Consider the following 17,589-nt stretch of genomic DNA (forward strand, 5'->3'; position numbering starts at 1 on the left):
TTTCCAAGAGTGGTCAGGATATGCAATATGATATTACAAATATTAAGTGGTGAAATATTTCGGAGTCCTTTGTTTAGCTCGCAATATTTTTGCCACTTGAAACATCAATATTTTATCCCATTTTGTATGAGTGCAGCCAGTTGAAGCCCAAATCTCAATTAGTTTATTTGCTTTGCACAGTTTCTCGTAAAAAGTTTGTGCATCAATCAGTGTTTTTCCGTTTGTTCACTTTGCCACATTATCGTGCTGCTGTTCATTGCACTTTTATTGATTTTATAATTTATTTATTTAGGTTCCTATTGCTGCTGCTGCCGCACATCTGTAATTAATTTGTTTTTAATGCCTCTTCAAATGCTCTCGACGTTGTCGCAGAACTTTAATGGTGGTTGCCACCGACGTAGTGCTGCTAATTTCGCCCAAGTTGCAGGCAAATGCTGCAGCCACCGGAAGTGGGCGGCTTAGTGGGGCGTGGTTGGCCGGTGGGTGGCCACTGGGAGACGTGCGGCATGTCAACGCCCAGTGGTACCCGCATCCTTGGGGGGAGGAAAGGACAAGCAAAACTTAGGCTGGCTGGCGCTCAATTCTAGCGCTACTTAAAAATTAATTTTGTTAATGAGTTTTTCGCTCTGGCAGTTGCAAGTGGCAGACGGCAAGCTGCTTACCTGTTTTGCTGCTCCATGCTGCCAACTTGGGCCAACTTTAATGCAGAATTCTACTACTTAAATATGCACTCAAACACAACGATTCACACCATACACGATGCCATGTGCACTGAAAACAAATAGTGGGGTAGTTACTAGGCCCGAAAGCCTTGCACTCATCATTACTATAATTCTTTTTTTTTGTTACACTAGTTTATTTAAATAGTTATATTTTATTTAATTGTTAAGTAATTGGGTATCTTCATTGTCTGGCTGTGTACACGAGTGTTATGTAACTCTGTTGGCTTTTTCCATTTCATTCGCAGCGAATCGTTGAGCGTGCAATGCTTCCACTGGGTCCTGACGCGCATGCAACATGACATGGACATGATTGTGAGCGACAAGAAACAGGCGCGTCTCTGGGCCAAGCGACTGCATGTAGCGCTTTTGGTAAGTCTCCTCCGTTCCAGCTCCAGGTCCTGCCCCATCCTTGCATCCTGATCCCGGTGGCCACCTAAGCCGAGCGTACAGTGTGTGTGCGGGTCTGTTGTTGTTTGCTTTGGCGCTGTAAGTGCACTTTTGGGGGCACTCTTATGCCGCTCGACGATTGCCTTGGATTAAACTGGGTGCCTGGCTCTTGGCACTGGGCTCCCAGTACTCAAGCCAAGCTCCGTACATCCTTTAAGCCCGCCGGAATGATGGAGAAACTTCAAATGAACAGCGAGCTTTGCCGGGGATTAGCTTGAAATGTCTGGCACAAAAGGTTTCCTTGATCTTTTTTCTGAAGATTGTAGGTAAATGCCACACCAATTAGATAGATCAAAAGTGGGAATCAAAGTGGCAAGAAGCTTATTATTCTGTGTTAAAGATAGTTGGAAACTAACAGCTTCATTACCATTAACCGGAAATAAACACTTATGTCAAAGCCCAACTGATTCCGTTCACACCAAGGATATTGGGACTGGCCACAAGTAATGAAGGGCGTTTATAATTACACACATGTGTGTTGAGTCTCCTTGTGGCTGTCAGATCGTCAGGCTCATTACAATGCGGCACACACCATCTTTCGACCCTGCCTCGCCACTTTACTTGCAATCAAGAGCTCCAACGTCTGCCAAGTTAATGCTTACCAATTTTTTAATTAAAGACATTCCGGGAATTGCTCCAAAGCCTGCTGGCACTGCAGAAGCTAAAGGATGACAACAACGCGCGAGCCCTTTTCGATATGTTATTGAACAACGTGTGCTATGTCCTGGAGTATCGGGAGACGGTGCTGCATTTGTTAATGAACTACAATGAGGCGCACAGCACAAAGTGAGTACCCGAGCGAATAACCATTCCAACTATGCACACACATTCCGATTGAAAATAACTTGCCCTTCCGGCCATGGTAAAACCCTCGCACCCTCGTTGCCACTACCAAATACCCACTACCATACTCATCACGAACTGAATTTGGAAACCATCTAGCGGCCTGGCTGCATTTCTGATAGATAACGGCCACGACCCCGTGGCATCTGGAAATAAGCAAGCCAAACACACATCCTCTAATGGGATTACTACGAGCACTCGATGTAGTGGCTCTGCCCCCTACCGAAATATGCACTGCAGGCTGTCAGGATATCGCCGCTTCTGCCAGGATCTCTCGCCCCGACAATCAGGCATTGTTTGTCTTGGCGGCATGCCTTTGTCTTGAGTCCTGCTCTGTTTGCTCGGCTATTTGCACAGATGTCTGCTGGGTCGCCAAAGCTCACTATTAGTGCTGGCAAACCAGTGGTTTCCGCTTTCAGTGCAGCAAAATCTCAATGGAAATTTAAATGAAGCTATACAAGTATGATAGCTAAGTTTCTAGACTTATCTAGTGGGTCTTAAAAAGTCAGCAGTACATTTTAATGGCTATCAATTGTATTTGAATACAGTTTTAATAATGTTTCAATATACTTTATGACCTATATTCATATAGGCCAGCCTATTTATTTATTTGGAAGTAATTATAAAAGTTACAGTTTTTTGGCCCTTTGTAGCTGTCCTTGAGTGGACAACACTATCCCCGAAGAGAGTTCAGTGAATGTGGTTTGTTTATAAGCGCGTGTGTTCCCCCAAAAGCCGGCATCTCCAAATGAACTAGTTGCACATTCCTCGCGAGGCGGCGATGGGAGTTGGCTACTAGCTTAATTGATTTTACAAGCATGTGCTGTATGCGTGCCCTGGCATAAAAATTATGCCATTTCCCACAAGCCAAACCATGTTTTTCAGTGTTTTTATTTGAGGGCAAATCGTGCACCTTGGCTGCATCCTAATTGCCGAGTTAACACCGCGTACTCCGCACGATAGCTGAATCGAGATTATTTCAATCGAAACGTGTGCCACAGTGCGGCTACTTGATAAATCGCTGCAGAACATTGAATATAGTGCTGCTCCAACAGATTCAGCACGATTTTCTCGATTTACTCGGAGGTGTAGAGTGCTTTAAACTCATTACCTACATTTGATCGAGTTCATCTGGCAGATTGGGTTCATTGACACAGAATAAACATGATATACACGTATGTATTTATTTCCAGCAATTGGTTAGGGACCAAAGAATATAATGGTACGTTTGCATTTCTCGGTGCATGCTTGCTTTTAAAAACTCTTTTAAAAAAATGAATGCATATGCATTGGCAAACCCTTTATAAATGAACCCCACTGCGCAATCCATTTATATAATTGCCAATTTTTAGTCCCGAACATGAAGAGTTAGACTTGAATATTTCTAAATGGCTGCACAAATTCGCCTGTCAAACAAACTCGACTCCGAGTGCTCTGTGTCGAGTGATACCTGCAATAAATGCCTGAAAATTTATTTCTGTGTCACAGACTCCGTGACAGTGGCAAAAAGATACCATGGGTCGGCAAAGTTTTCTAGCCTGTCGGTCTGCATTTAATTAAATTATCTATCTCTAAGATATAACAACCTTTTCTACTACAGTCCACAAAAGTTCTGAGTACACATTTCTTTAAGCTCAGAATTCACTTTAATTATGAAGTTTTCGCAGAGAATTTATCATGATCGTTATCTTTATGAAAATTTTGAAATTCTTGGAATTTTTGATAGACGTAAGGTGCTTTGCTGGAAAAATAAATCAAGGATATTCCCTATTTCCATATTGTATGGTAATTTTATTAAATAAATTCTGTTTTGGTCTACAAATCGATTTGTGAATAGAAAAGCAAAATAACTAAAAAGCAAATCTTGCCTCCAGAGTTTAAAATTATTGTTTATATTTAATTATTATGTGTTATTTTAAATACCTTCGCAACCAGCAGATGTTTTTATATTCATTGGTTTGTTGTTTTCTTTATTGAAGTGTTAGATATTGGCATTTTAAATTTTGATTAACGTACAAAAATATGGTATGTTACATAAACAAACATAATCCCTTAAGCTGTACATATGTTTTCAACCCAATTCAACCAATTACCCGACGCTTCAAAAGGCAATAAATAAAAGTATAAATATATATATATTTTCATCAGCTAGCATAGTATCATAATCGAATCCTAGTACGTTCCACTGTATCGAATGACACATAAACAGATAAACAAATTGTTGTGTGCCTGTTGGGTTTTACTGTCGACTATCAACGCATCACATCAGCCAGTTGGATGGATCCTAGTTAGTCGGTCTGAGCAGAGCAGTCTGTTGGTTGGGGCAATGGCAATTTCAAAGCTTTGACTAAATTAATTTAGCGCGCAAACATGAAATTGACAGAGATTCGCCGGGGAGAGATGGCTTGGTTCAGGAAACTCGTTGCGATGCCAGATACAATACGCAGATACAGATACAGATACAGATACATTTACTCAACTCGCGTGTAGCTGTGGGTTGTTGATGGGCCAGCAACTGTATGGCTTAATTGGAGCATGATTAATGCGGAGCCAGTTGAAAATAGTTGGTTTATACAATTACATCGATTAAACATTAAGTTGAACAGCTTTCAATTAGGCAGGCCAATTGGCAATCATGTAAATTTCGCTGCCTTTTGAACTGCAATCAGTGTTTTGAGTGTCTGACAGATTAAAGATTTTTCGGTGTCAAGATGAATAATTTATGACCCCGCCAGGCTGACGTATCCGCTATCTCGCAGATTAATGCCACCCAGTTTACCGCTGATTTGTTGGATATGAGTAGTGCTGCCTCCACTTAACACAACAAAGACGTGAAAATCTACCAAACTGAAGCAATGAAAATTATTCATTCATGTAATAGATCCAAAATTTTGCTACATACAATACACATTTTGTTTGAAATGTTAAAAAATTAAGGAATATGGGGTAATCAAATATTTTTTTGTAAGCAAATCTGGCCGTTGAATGGCATAAAGTATCTACAAAATGACCAGAACGGCAACACTAGCGTGGAGCTGCAATTGACGCCCCATCAGTCATTGTTGTTGTGGCTGTCATAATTAATAATATTTTCATTATAAACGTCTTATGCCAACAACAAGAGTGGGAACCCAAATAGTCGGTCCGTCTGTGGGTGTTTTGGGCGCAATTACATTTTATCATTTATTCAACATGCGCTCAGGCTCGGCGCGAAGACAATCTCCATCTTCTTGTTCCCCGATCCCCTGTCCCCAACCCCTAACTCTGAGTACTTCTGAGCTCTGACCAGCCCCAAAAACACCCAAGTGTTCTAATTAATTCTGTATGTTCAACCTGCTGCTGCTTGAACTTCTTCATCCCATTTTCCCTGGCATTTTGCGGCTGTTGGCGTCCATTTAATCAGCGTAAACGCGAATATCAAATCAGGCGCAACAACAACAGCGGCATAGGCGAAAGCAGCCAGAAGTTACAAAACCGCGTGCATACAAATTAATTATAAATAATTTATTAACGATTTATCTTTGTCCTGCTGCCAGGCTTTGCTGGTCACATGTGCTTGAGATTGAGTATGTGTGCAGAGCGAAAAAAGGGGGTGTTGAGCTAGAGCTTATATTCGAAAATCCTTAAAAATCCTTTACAATAAAGAAGTTTCCTAGTTAAAACTACAAATATCAAGAAAATTAAGTTTTGTCTTTATTAACACTATCATAATAATGATAAAAATCGATTTGTTAAATCCAAATTCTTAAGTTTAACCTTTTTCTGTCAGTGTAGAATGTAAATAGGAGTGGAAATAAATGGGTGGAGTTGACTCGATTTGCACCTGCGCATCATTAGGGCGGTGTAGGTGGGCAATCGATTTGGATCCGCTTGTAAAATGGTTTGTGGCATGCAAGATGTTGTGCAACTATCAAACCGCCCACCCGCCTATTCGCTGCGGTTACTTGGCGTTGTGGTCAGGTGGCACCAGCATCCGCATTCGTATCTGCAGCAGCAGAACCACCACCACCACCACCGCCGCCATCATCTTCTTCAACCAATGGCAGTGTTGCTCAAATGTCTGATGAGAAAGTAGCCAAAAGTAGGCTTTATAGTACCCTTGTTTCTAAATCTATGAACATTAAGTTCTTAATAAATTTAAAAAAATTTAGTTGGATGTATGTTTCCCTTAATGTGTAGTTTGTATCCTATTGGACCATTCTATATTAAACAATTATACTGATCAAAAGGATTCTATGGATCCACTCGATTTGCTGAATTGACATCACAGTTCCCAGCTACCAGCAGTTTTTGCATCTCGCCTGCTATTAATGCGTCCACGGACCACGGACATCTTTGCGGTAACATGGCCGTCATCGTGGCTACGCTTGATTCATTTCACATTTCAGTTATCATCAAATAAGCACCACACACTGCCCGCAAACAGGACAGAAGCTTCGATCTGGATACGGAATACGGAATAGGGGGACATGGGCGAACACATAGCACCACTAAAATTTCAAATCCACATGCACCACACCACACGACACCACACTCCCTGCCCAATCCCAATCCCAATCCCCATCCCCATCCCATTCCCAATCCCAATCCTTGCAGTCAACTGAGCGCCTTTATCATCAATTGCCAGTGCCCCCTTGGATTCCTCCTGCTGTCAGTTGTGGTCACTGCTGACAGTTCTTGATCAATACAAATGGCCAAATATCTTGGAATTGGCTGGTGATTGCTAACTGGTTTCTATTCATCGGCTGCTTTATGCGGCTGTTGAACCTGGCTTGTTTAGTTCTATTATAGACGTTTAATTTATTGGACCCCTAATTGGGTAGAGCAACTCGGGTTGCATTGTCAGGGCCAAAGTATAGGATTTGATTGGTGCTTAGTTAGTATATGATATATATTCTACTATCATATTCTACCTATTACAATAAGTGTTTTTTATATATGTATAAAGTTTATATAACAAGGATATGTTGTCAATAAAAGCCAAGTATCCCTTGCTAAAAATAACATAACAAACATACATACAAACTTATCTAATGACTTCAAATTGTCAAACGCCTATGAGATTTTTGGCACCTATCACCTAGGAAACCAAATCTTTAACTGTTAGGGAAAGGAACCTACGGTTTGGCCCATGAAAATAATATTGAAGTTTTGACTTCGCTCAAAAACATGCTTTTGATTTTTATTGAACCTCGCAGAACTACGCGTGCTTTTGAATTATTTGCCTGTTTAATTTCGCTTAATGTCTATCCGTTTACGCCGTCAATTCCTGCAGGAATCCGGCGGGTCACTGAATGCCGGATAACCACTTTCATTACAAATTCATTTCCCCGGTCGCCGGCTCCCGACTCCCGTCTGCCGACTCCCGTCTGCCGACTCCCATGATCAGCTCGCCAGCTGCGTTGTGGCACATTGACCGCATTCGAAAACGTCGATGATGCTGGATGCTCCTGCAGTGAGGCTCCCGTGGGGCATTAAAATTCGCAATGAATTTGCATAAATTTTTCGGCGGCAACACTGTGACCTTTTTGGAAACACTTCACCATTTTCATCGCCAACGCAATGTTGCCAATTTTATGGACCTGGGATCTGGCAATTAGAGTGAACGTTGAAGAACTTTAATATGCATTCATTTCACGCTGGAAAACAAGAGAGAATTATATAGTCCAGTTCCTCGACTATCAGCAGATGGAGCTTTATCTCATTGTAAATCTTGAAAATATCTCAAAGTGTATATCCGTTTTTATACGATAAAATTCAAAAATATACCTTTCAATACCAATCGACGTGCATTGCTGTGTCATTCTGCCTAGCAAACCTGCTCTCTATTAGGGCCCGCCTACTTTGCATACGCTTCCTGTTTGGAATTGTCCTTTTCGGTGACTCGCGCGATTTTCATTATTCAAACGACAATCAATCATTTTAACAAATTGACGTGCACAATGACGTTGGCTTTTATTTTTTGGGTACGGGTTGCCTAAAAACAAAGCGGACAGCTGATTTTAGCAGTTTGGCGGCTGTCTTCTGCCGCGTTTTCCTTTTTTTTTTTCCAATTTTGTTGGCTGCCTTTTCACATTTTGAGGGTAATTTGCTAATTGGAGGCGTCATCGGCTTCGACAGAAAAGGCAACGCCACATCATCGCTCAGCCCAAAATCGAGTTGGCTTAGTTAGTCAGTCATGGTGGGGAACTTTTCGTCCTGCCCGATGAATGGGTCGAATGGCATTGGGCGGGGCAGCTGTTGGCCCTTTTTAATGTAGTCGATGATATTCAATAAGTATTTTTGGGACGGTCGAAAGGTTATTGATGTTGGACTTTGATTTATTCCTACGAACATTCTCGTAAAAGTATAAATTCTACACTGTCAATGAATTTATTTCATTTCTAAGGCATACATATCAAAGCAAAATATTTTTGAGCAATGAATGCGTTTATTTGTGTTGGGCAGAGGATATCTATCAATCAATTTAAATTTACTGGATTATTTATTTATATAAATTTATCAAATTTCTAAAACTGTTCAAACTGTGTTGAGAGTCTATTAAAACTAAAATATGAGTGTGCCAAACCATTTAACACCTGGTCTTCCACCTTATGGTAACCCCCAAAATTTATTAATTACTCCGTGTGTGGCATGAATATAAATATTTATTTATAAATTGAATTCAACCCCAATGAAATTCAGTTGAAAAAATTAAGTATTTGTCACATTTAATTGAATTGAAGCAATGTGGCATGCATTTTTCATATAGATACGGGGCCAACATGCAACAAAATTCAATTTGGTTACGTGTGCACACATATAATGAAGAATTTAATTACAATATATATTCATTTTGTTAACTAACCTCTGCACTCCAACTCCACAGGGTTTTTCTGCGCGATGTGGTGGAAACGGCCAACGTTTTCATTAAAATGATGGAGCGCTTCTGCCAGGACTCTGTGGTGGTGCAAGACAAGAAGCGAGGTCGTGGCGCCTCCCGAAAGAAGAAGCAGGCGGCGACCAAGTCCAAGCCACCAGCTGCACCACAGCCCACTGAGGTAAGACCCAGATGAAAAATAAAATAAAGTAGTCAGTTGAAGTTTTTCACGCCCAGGGTTATGTTATGATTTTCGAGTAACTAAGCTTTAATTTAAAAATAATTACGAACATTTTCCTGAATTTTCTGCTTGAAGTCAACATCAATCTGTCCTTTATATAGATTCTGTTTAATGTTTTATAAATAAATGGCCGCATTAAATAACTTTATTTAAGCCTGCTGGTCAGCACCCGCTGTGCAGGCCATAAAATACACCCTAAATTGCCAATAAAATTTAAAACGAATTGCAAACAGAAGCAAAGAAAAGGACCATGCACAAAAAACAATTGTCGTCTATGCTATGACCGTTGAAGATTTATGTGCTTGATCGTGAAATTTAATTGACTGAAAATATGGAAAAAAAAGTACAGAAAATGTATAGAAGCTTGTCCCAGCAACGATTCTATTTCATTCAATTTTAACGACTGGGACTTTTATGTATTTTCTACTTCGTGTGTGCGTATTATTTTCATGGTACACAATTGCATGCGACCTTAGCTAACGCAGCCGCAAACTACTTCATTCTCTCACTCGCGGAAAATGTGGAAAACTTTCACCAGTCGGTCCACCAGGTTTCCGTTGTTTTTCCGCAGCTTTTAACCTTTTCAAAAGGCTCAGTTGTGCGTTTAGTTCTTGTTATTTTCCCAACATACGATGTGATAAAGGCTGGAAGACTATAATTGCGTTAGTTAACATTTATTTGAATTTATGGAGTTTTACTTAACATGGTCCTTAAAACTTAACATTATGGTATTGACAGATTTTAAGAACTATTAGGTTAGTTACTACACACCAAAGTCACATTTCTCTGAATGGAATTTAAATATTTGCTAAAATAAGCCGAGCCAAGCTTGTAAGAGTATCTTAAAGTCGCATATTTTCCTGGGTGTCCAGAGCCCATTGTATTCCCAACCATCTTTTGTTTTTGCACACTTTGTCGCGTTGGGAAAACGACGCACCACTGAGCGTGATTTCCGGGCAGTGGAAACTGGCCTTTGGAGTTTTCCACAACAGTTTGCAACTGCATCATACTGCGTGGACTGGCCATTTTTGTGCCCTCCGATTTGGTCCTGTTGGCCAGGAGGTGCACATAGGGCAAGGATATGGGAATATTAACACGAAGGTCGTGGCTGACGTGAACAAGATTAATTTTATTTTTTTGCAACAACCTTCAATTGTGTTAATTTCTGACATATTTATTTGTATAGCTGCGGTCGTGTAGCTGTGCTATTGTTTTTGGGCCACGCACACGCGTTCAGCGCATCAATTTTTCAACAATTAATTTATAAATATTTGTCCTTGCCGCCGAGCGAAAAACATGACAATCGCCACGAGGAACAAATATTTCCGTGTTCCTCCTCTTTTGGCTTGAAAGAGTTAAGCGTGCGATAAGCAAAAAAGATTTAATTGTGTAACGTGTAAAATAAGCATAAATTAAATGAATAATAAAATTATGATAATAGTGAAGCAGTTTGATCATTTTGCCTTGCCCAACAATTTAGCAAGAATTTCGATATTCGAAAAATTTCATAAAAGATTTAAATGCATATCATTTAATTTTTTATTGTTTAAATTGCTTTTGAAAATAATCTAAAAATTGCGCGTCTTTTATTTAACGTATAATTATTTTAAAAAATTTATTTATTTTTTCACTTATTAGACTGATTTAAAAAATAAATGAGAAGAAAATACTTTGCAGTAATCATCGTCAGACATCAACCATTGATTTACAATTAATATGCATTGTTAACAGGTCGGAAATGGGCAAAAAATGAGAGAACAATTGTTTAAATGTGTTTCTTTTTTGCAAGCAGAAAATTACAATTCATAGCTGTTACCAGTCTTTAAACTTTAAATAATTTAATGAAATCATAGGAACTGTAATGTAAATTATGTATGAATATAACTATTAAGCTGCTTTTTCATTCTCTAAAATATAAAGTTATGCTTTGTAAGTGATCAAACGTAATCAATATGCCTGACAGCGATTTTAAAAAATCGAATTCGAGTTATAGAAAATCATTTTATAGCCATTTTATTTCCAACACATTTTTAAATTTCATTTAAATGCTCACATTGTATTTGGTTTTTTTTTTTGTCACTAGCAAATGGCTGACAAGGATTATTAGATATTGGGTTATAATTACCACTGCCTGTGGTATAATTAATTCTATTGCTCCGATATTTACGTTACGACTAATTTTCCTCTTTGATTATCCATTTGCAAAACAATGTCGAATCATAAATAATTTATTAATGCATAATTGCAGGAAGAATTGTCGAGCAAATGGGCTGAACTGGCAACGGAAGTGTGCAGCCTGCTGTCCACGGAATTGGAAATGCCAGAGGATGAGCAGCCCCTGCCCTTCGATGCCGCATCCGAGAAATCCATTGATGATCAGCGGTGAGTTAGTTGCAACTATTTTTATTCCTTCCTTACTTTCTTCCTTCCTTGTACTGCATCTGACCCCCTGAAACGAACCTATTATTACCAGTTCGATTTCCAGTGGCACAACGTGTCCTTATTATGTTTCTTGGTCTTTCTCCACTTTCAGCGAGGATTGCATGATTCGCATAAATAAACTGCTTCGTTCCGAGAAACTGGACCAGGCCATCGCCCTTCTTCGTGCTGCCAGGTGAGTTAAAAATGCCATTCCCTAGTCTCTGAACCCTGTTGCTAGGGCTCCAGACGTAATGCCTTTGTAAATCCCGCTTTTTAATAACTTGACATTGACCGGGGCACGGAAAAGGTACGAAAGCAATTCGCATAATAAATTAACTCTAGTCAAAAATGGGCACAAAAAAAAAAAAAATGCGCTTGGTCGTCCTGTGTCCTTTAATGCAACTTCACTGGCATTTATCGAATTTTATTTTCATCCTGTTTATTTTTTTATATCCTTTCTCTGCGCTTTTGCGCGATGCCTTTCGCTGCCCTGCGTTGCTCTTAAATTAAATAGTTTTTATTTATTGTTAAGGCAGAGCACGCTGGCACCCCGGTAACTACAGATAATGGCAGTGCCCGGAATTTCTTGTCCCTGCTCTCCCTTTTTGCCCCCACAGATAATAAGAAGAGTCCTTGCGCTGTCCTGTGCATTTTGCACAGACAATTTCTCGGTGCGCGGTTTTTTGTCCCAGCCGCCTGCAATTTTTCAGTCAACAAACCGCAGAGTTGGCAAGGTGAGGTTGATGGAGGTTGGTGGATGGAGGATGGTGGATGGAACCAGGTCAGAGAACCTCCTCTGCGCCTTTCAATTTAATTGCCCGCTCAATTATGTAAAGCCCATTGAAGACGCGCTCAAGAAATGTTTATTGTTTGCTCGGGGAAAATTGCGTGAAAATAATTTATCTTTTTCGCGTCAACATTTAAATAGGGCCGTGCCGACAGCACCCGCACAGAAACATCAGCAGATGTCGCCGGGTGTCAAAGGCTGGCTGGTTGTGCTGTGCTATGCCAGAGCAATCGAAAACGTGGCTTAAATATTTCCAAGTCATTTAATTACAACCTCATTAAAATTTTCCACCTGCTGCCTGCCTGCCTGCTTGCCTGTTGGTTCTGGTCGGAGTACTCGTGTCTCAAAGGAATCCAATCGATGGCATCTGCAAATAGGAGGAGACCGAGATGCTGGAGGCTCCAGCTCCTACTCTTCGCTCTGTGCAAATTGATTGGATATATTCGAGGAAAGTGTTGCCAGTGAGATGGCTCCACAGTGTGTGTGTGTGTTTGTAGAGGCTTTCTCGAAATTTATGTACATTTTAATTGTTGCCAACGAAAATTGTTGCATTAAAATGAATACAATTTTTGCTGTGCGACTCGGCTGCTGCAGTGGCAGCTTAAAAAGGTCTAGACGCTTTTTGTGCTAATAAATTAAAATGCGATATGCATATAGAGCACTACCGAAGCTTGCATCCACCGCCTACCGCTCACTGCCCACGCCCCCGACCACGCCCTCCCATGGGAACCCACTCCTTTGTCTGGGCATTGTCTGGAACTTTTTTGTGCCCCGTTGCCTAGCACTTTTTGCCACTCACTTTATGTCGCATACCCTACAAAAGAGTCCCACCAATTGGATTCGATCTTGCTTAAAAAAATGATAGACTTAGATAAGTTTTTATTTTACATTTAACAAAGTATATTCTGTACTAAGAAGAAGGTTTTATTAAAGTTGACATTTATACAATCTTTTCGATTGTTTTAGATTGATTGGTTTGGTCTAATAAGTAGACGTTGAATCTACAGCTATATTTTTGTTGCTTCCATTAGCCTATTTATGATTTTCTACAAATTATACAAGTTTGTCATAGCGCCAGTTCATTAATCTTTAAATACAAATACGTGTCGTATCCATTGAGAATGCCAAGCATGAGAGTATATTATATATTTTAGATGCCTCTGTTTCTCATTTCACTCTTTTCCATGAGGACGCTTTTGGGTAAGTAAAATATTGAAAACAAACTGGAGTTTGTGGGCCCGACATGCAGACATTCGTAATTTGGGTCTGGTGTGGCATGTGTGTAAGTGCATTGAGGATGATGTGTGCCGGGGCGTGTGTGTCTGTCCAGAATTTTTAAATACTTGCCAAGTCACACTATTAGGGGTTTTTTCATTTAAGTTGAGCGAGAGGCAAAAGAGGAAAAATTTGTAGCTTTTCTGGGTTTTCCTGCTCCGGCTGCTTTGGCTTTCGCCGGCGTTGGCTTAATGGGTGCCCAGAAATGTGTGCTTGGAAAAAAAAGCAAACTTTTAAGTGAAGTAAATGCGCAAAATGTTTATTCAAACTTCACTTTGGCTGCAACTTTTAGAACCCCCCTCCATCCCACATCCTCTCTCACCATCCACGCTGCCCCGCCCACTTGGGCCGCCTTTTAACTAAGCTTATTTAAGCGTCTGCTGATGCGCTTATTTAGCATAGCAACGGCAAGCTTCGCTTTCGCCTTCCATTTCGCCTTTGCACGTTTCTTGTTGATTTTTTTTTGACTGGAAATAAAGAGTATTTTCAGGTTTTAAGTTGGTGTCCAAACTCATAGTGTTTAGTGGTGAAAATAACCCATTTAGAGTTTTAAAGATCACACAATAAAATACGGTCTGAAAAATAATATCAAGCTGTAAATAAAATTAAATACATTTTTTTTTAACGTGTTTATTCAAATGCAAATTGTTTTGGTCTAAAAATTTTTGCATTTTAATCTAATAGCCACGCTATCTATTTTTAATTGTCCATCAGGGGACATTTCTTCTCTCTGCTAATACTCGAAATTAAAATTGTATGCTGCTTTGGAAAATTTCAAACATTTCATTATGGCATATTATAAATTTAATCACAGAGTTTTTGGTAAAAACACCTGGAATTTGAGCCGACTTAATCCATTGCATTGGCCAGAATATCGATTCATAATTAATCCAGTTTCATTCAATGTGATTAAAAAATGTTTTGCCTCTTGCATCAGGAACTTTTATCATTGAAATAAATAGTTTATCTGCTGGCGCGCACAGCTCAACAATATTGAATATAATCGAACTATAAAGCCAAAAGCTCCAAACCGCTGGCCCGATGGTTTTCATAGATTTTTCATGGTACATAATTAACCAATATTCGCCCCTGACCAGCATAGTGGCACACTAAAAACCGCTAATTATCGCCACGCCACATCGCTGTAAAAGTTGCACGCAAAATATTGTCGCATAACTTTTAAATAAGCGCAGGCAAATGTTGATCCAAAGCCAAAAATTTTTCCCACCCACCCATGGATAGGTTTCTGTGTGCTCTGTTGCACATTGTCCAATCCCTATGGTGGCAACTAACGAGCTCCGAAAATGAGACCCGCAGGATGGCAGGCATGGAACATAGAGCACATAGCGTATACGCCATGGATGACGCAGGACAATATGCATGGGGGCGTGGCCATGGGCAAGTCAGTCAATTTATTGGCTGGGCGACAGCGGGAAACATAAGTTGCACTATCGCCTACAAGCACGACCACAAATAAGCATAAATATGTCGCTTAGAGGGACTTACTCCACATTCCTTACCGACTGACTGCCTGCCTGCCACTGATATGGCCAAGAACCTCTCGCTTTCCACTGCCACAAGGTCGTTCGATGACACTATTAGAAAAAATGTACAGTTTTGGGTGTCTGTAAAAGAGAACAAGTTGATAAAAATTATTGTAAAGAAAAGAAAGATTAAAATTGTGTTCACATGTTATTAGGATATTAAATACAAAATTCAACTAATATTGGAAATTTAAATGGCAAATATTTAAAAAAAAATCCTGCATTTTTGAGCTTACATTTATTAAACGTTTAAGCTTTCCTATTATTAATTATATAGTATGTTTTATATTTTAAATGATTTCTAGGCTAATTCGAGTGTCGTAACCAAGTTTTGCTCTATCGCTTTCTCGTTATGTTTTTGCTGTGCGTTGCATATTAAGCTGCTTTCAAATATTAAATTAACAGCGGCAACGTTGCGAAAAGCCTGCAACGTTGCATCATCACAGCAGTGGGAAGGGATTATATTGTGTGTGACATCGAAAAAAGGGAAAAATAGAAAGAAGGCAGGACGCACACAACATGTGAAATGTTGGGCAAGTGCAACGGGTGGTGTATCCTGACGCAATTTTAAACGCAACAATTTCAGTTGCCGGGGCTAAAAGCCTATTGCCTATTGTTGGAGCTTACATTTTTTTTTAATTTTTGTGGGAAATTGTTACCTAAAGCGAACTATTTTGTTGCTACCAATGCGCTAGCTTTTATGTGTTTTGATTATTTTGGAATGGAGAATTAAATGAAAAATGACATTTACATGAAGTTCTAAAAGCTTAGTTGCGGATTGGATCAATAAATCAAAAAACTAGAAACCTAGCCGAAATAAAAGCAAATGAATGGAAAGACCTATAATAACGAATAATCAACACCAATTGAACATGGTGGCAAATGATGAAGCTTTAGAACTATATATTCAAATAAAAAGACGAAATAAATAGATAGATATAGTAAATTGTGCTACGTAAACTTTTCTTTAAACCATTACATTTATTTAGTCAGGCTTTAGTAAAGGTATCCCGGTTAATACATCAATTTCCGCTGCATTCCCAACTTTAATGAAATATATTTTACTGCTTTTGTTCTAACGCATCCCTTGTTGTGTATTCCCCAGGGAAGTTTGGCCGGAGAACGAAGTGTTCGGTGCAATTTCCGCTGCACCGGAAGACGAGCTGCTGCTCCTGCGTGAGATTTTCATGTCCAACATTACAACAGGTGAGTAGAAAAACCAACAGAGAGTGGGAGAGTAAAATGCAGGCGAGGGACAGGACAACACCCATTGGCCACGATTTTAATTATTGTTTATTACTATGCATTATGGAAGAGCGTGCTGGCACAAACTTCTCCTGACCGTTGTTTTAATTAAAAATGAAAATCTGCCACTTGGCTTTTGCGTGTCATTTATCTTGCGCTGTCTGTTGCCTCGCCCTGCACCCTGCGTCCTTCGTCCTTAATCCGGCACATCGTAGTCCTGGGCAGTTGGGGCCACTTCCGGTGCAGCATTTTGCATCTACAGTCTATAAATTTGCTAGCTGAAATAAGCCAAATTATAGCGCAACTTTCAGTGCTGTCTGTCGATGTATGTTTGTGTGTGCGCATGTCCTTGTTGCATTGTCTAAGTTTTTGCAGGCCCCGTTTGGCTTTTTGCCTTTTGGCCAAGAAGCCTCGTCCTTCGGACCGCCAAAGTTCGCTTAACAAATTATCCAACAGAAATTCTTGCGCTTCATTAAAAGTAAAAAATGAGGCAGCAAAGGACGAGCATTTCCTCACCCCTTATCCTTATTCCTATATTTTCCTCGCTGTTTTCTGGCAGCTCTTCGCCATGCCGGACTAAATGAAAATATATTAAACGCGTAATTGTTTTATATTTTCTTGTTGGCCAAGTGCATTGGTTTGTGAAATTCCTGTTGTTGGGATTCGTTCAATTTGAGAGTCAGCCGAGTGTTGACAATTCGCTGCCCATTTCACGTTCCTTGTTCCTTGTCTGCTGTCTGCCAGGATATTTTGTTTACTCTTGACATGACTTTTCAATTTGCCCTTGGAGCACCTGAAATGCAAAAGCCGCGCCATTTCTGTTGAGACCTATCTATTGGCTTTGGGATTTTGACAACCTATACCCAAACCCTTATCCATATGTTGCACATCCGGGTTTATTTCGTTTGTATATATATGCATTTATGTTCATGTATCTTATCGCCTCACTGCAGTTCCGGCTTTCGTGCATTTTGCCTCGCAGAATTTGAAAGCTGCGGTGGCATGGAAAAGTTTTTGACAAGCGCTTTAAAACGCATCCATGGCTGACATTCTTATTTTTTTTTTTGCTTTTTAATGAAATTTATACAATACAAGGACGCCAAAGATGTCGCTGCCAACGGAAAAGTTTTCAACTTTTGCTGCTCCGTGCAGTTAATCGAGATTTTTGTGTGCGAAAATTTATGATTTCCGCCGTGAAAGCAAAC

The 17,589-nt window shown here is 39.9% G+C and overlaps 1 protein-coding gene and 1 long non-coding RNA gene across 2 annotated transcripts in view, besides 1 other annotated feature; one reads left to right on the forward strand and one right to left on the reverse strand.

Annotated features, from left to right (window-relative positions):
- Positions 1-17,589, forward strand: part of timeout — a 75,226-nt gene that overhangs the window by 9,245 nt on the left and 48,392 nt on the right. Inside the window, exons 6-11 of the mRNA NM_079617.3 lie at positions 968-1,091; positions 1,789-1,955; positions 8,881-9,052; positions 11,361-11,494; positions 11,646-11,726; positions 16,245-16,345. Of these exons, the coding sequence (NP_524341.3) occupies positions 968-1,091; positions 1,789-1,955; positions 8,881-9,052; positions 11,361-11,494; positions 11,646-11,726; positions 16,245-16,345 (779 nt within the window). The remainder of the gene's footprint in view (positions 1-967; positions 1,092-1,788; positions 1,956-8,880; positions 9,053-11,360; positions 11,495-11,645; positions 11,727-16,244; positions 16,346-17,589) is intronic.
- On the reverse strand, positions 7,175-7,596 carry lncRNA:CR46019 (long non-coding RNA:CR46019). The gene has a single exon (NR_133390.1). It is a non-coding gene; the product is annotated as a long non-coding RNA:CR46019 (long non-coding RNA).
- Positions 7,661-7,697: a mobile genetic element.

The sequence above is a fragment of the Drosophila melanogaster genome, chromosome 3R (genome assembly GCF_000001215.4).
Source record: "Drosophila melanogaster chromosome 3R".
In the NCBI taxonomy this organism is placed as follows: domain Eukaryota; kingdom Metazoa; phylum Arthropoda; class Insecta; order Diptera; family Drosophilidae; genus Drosophila; species Drosophila melanogaster.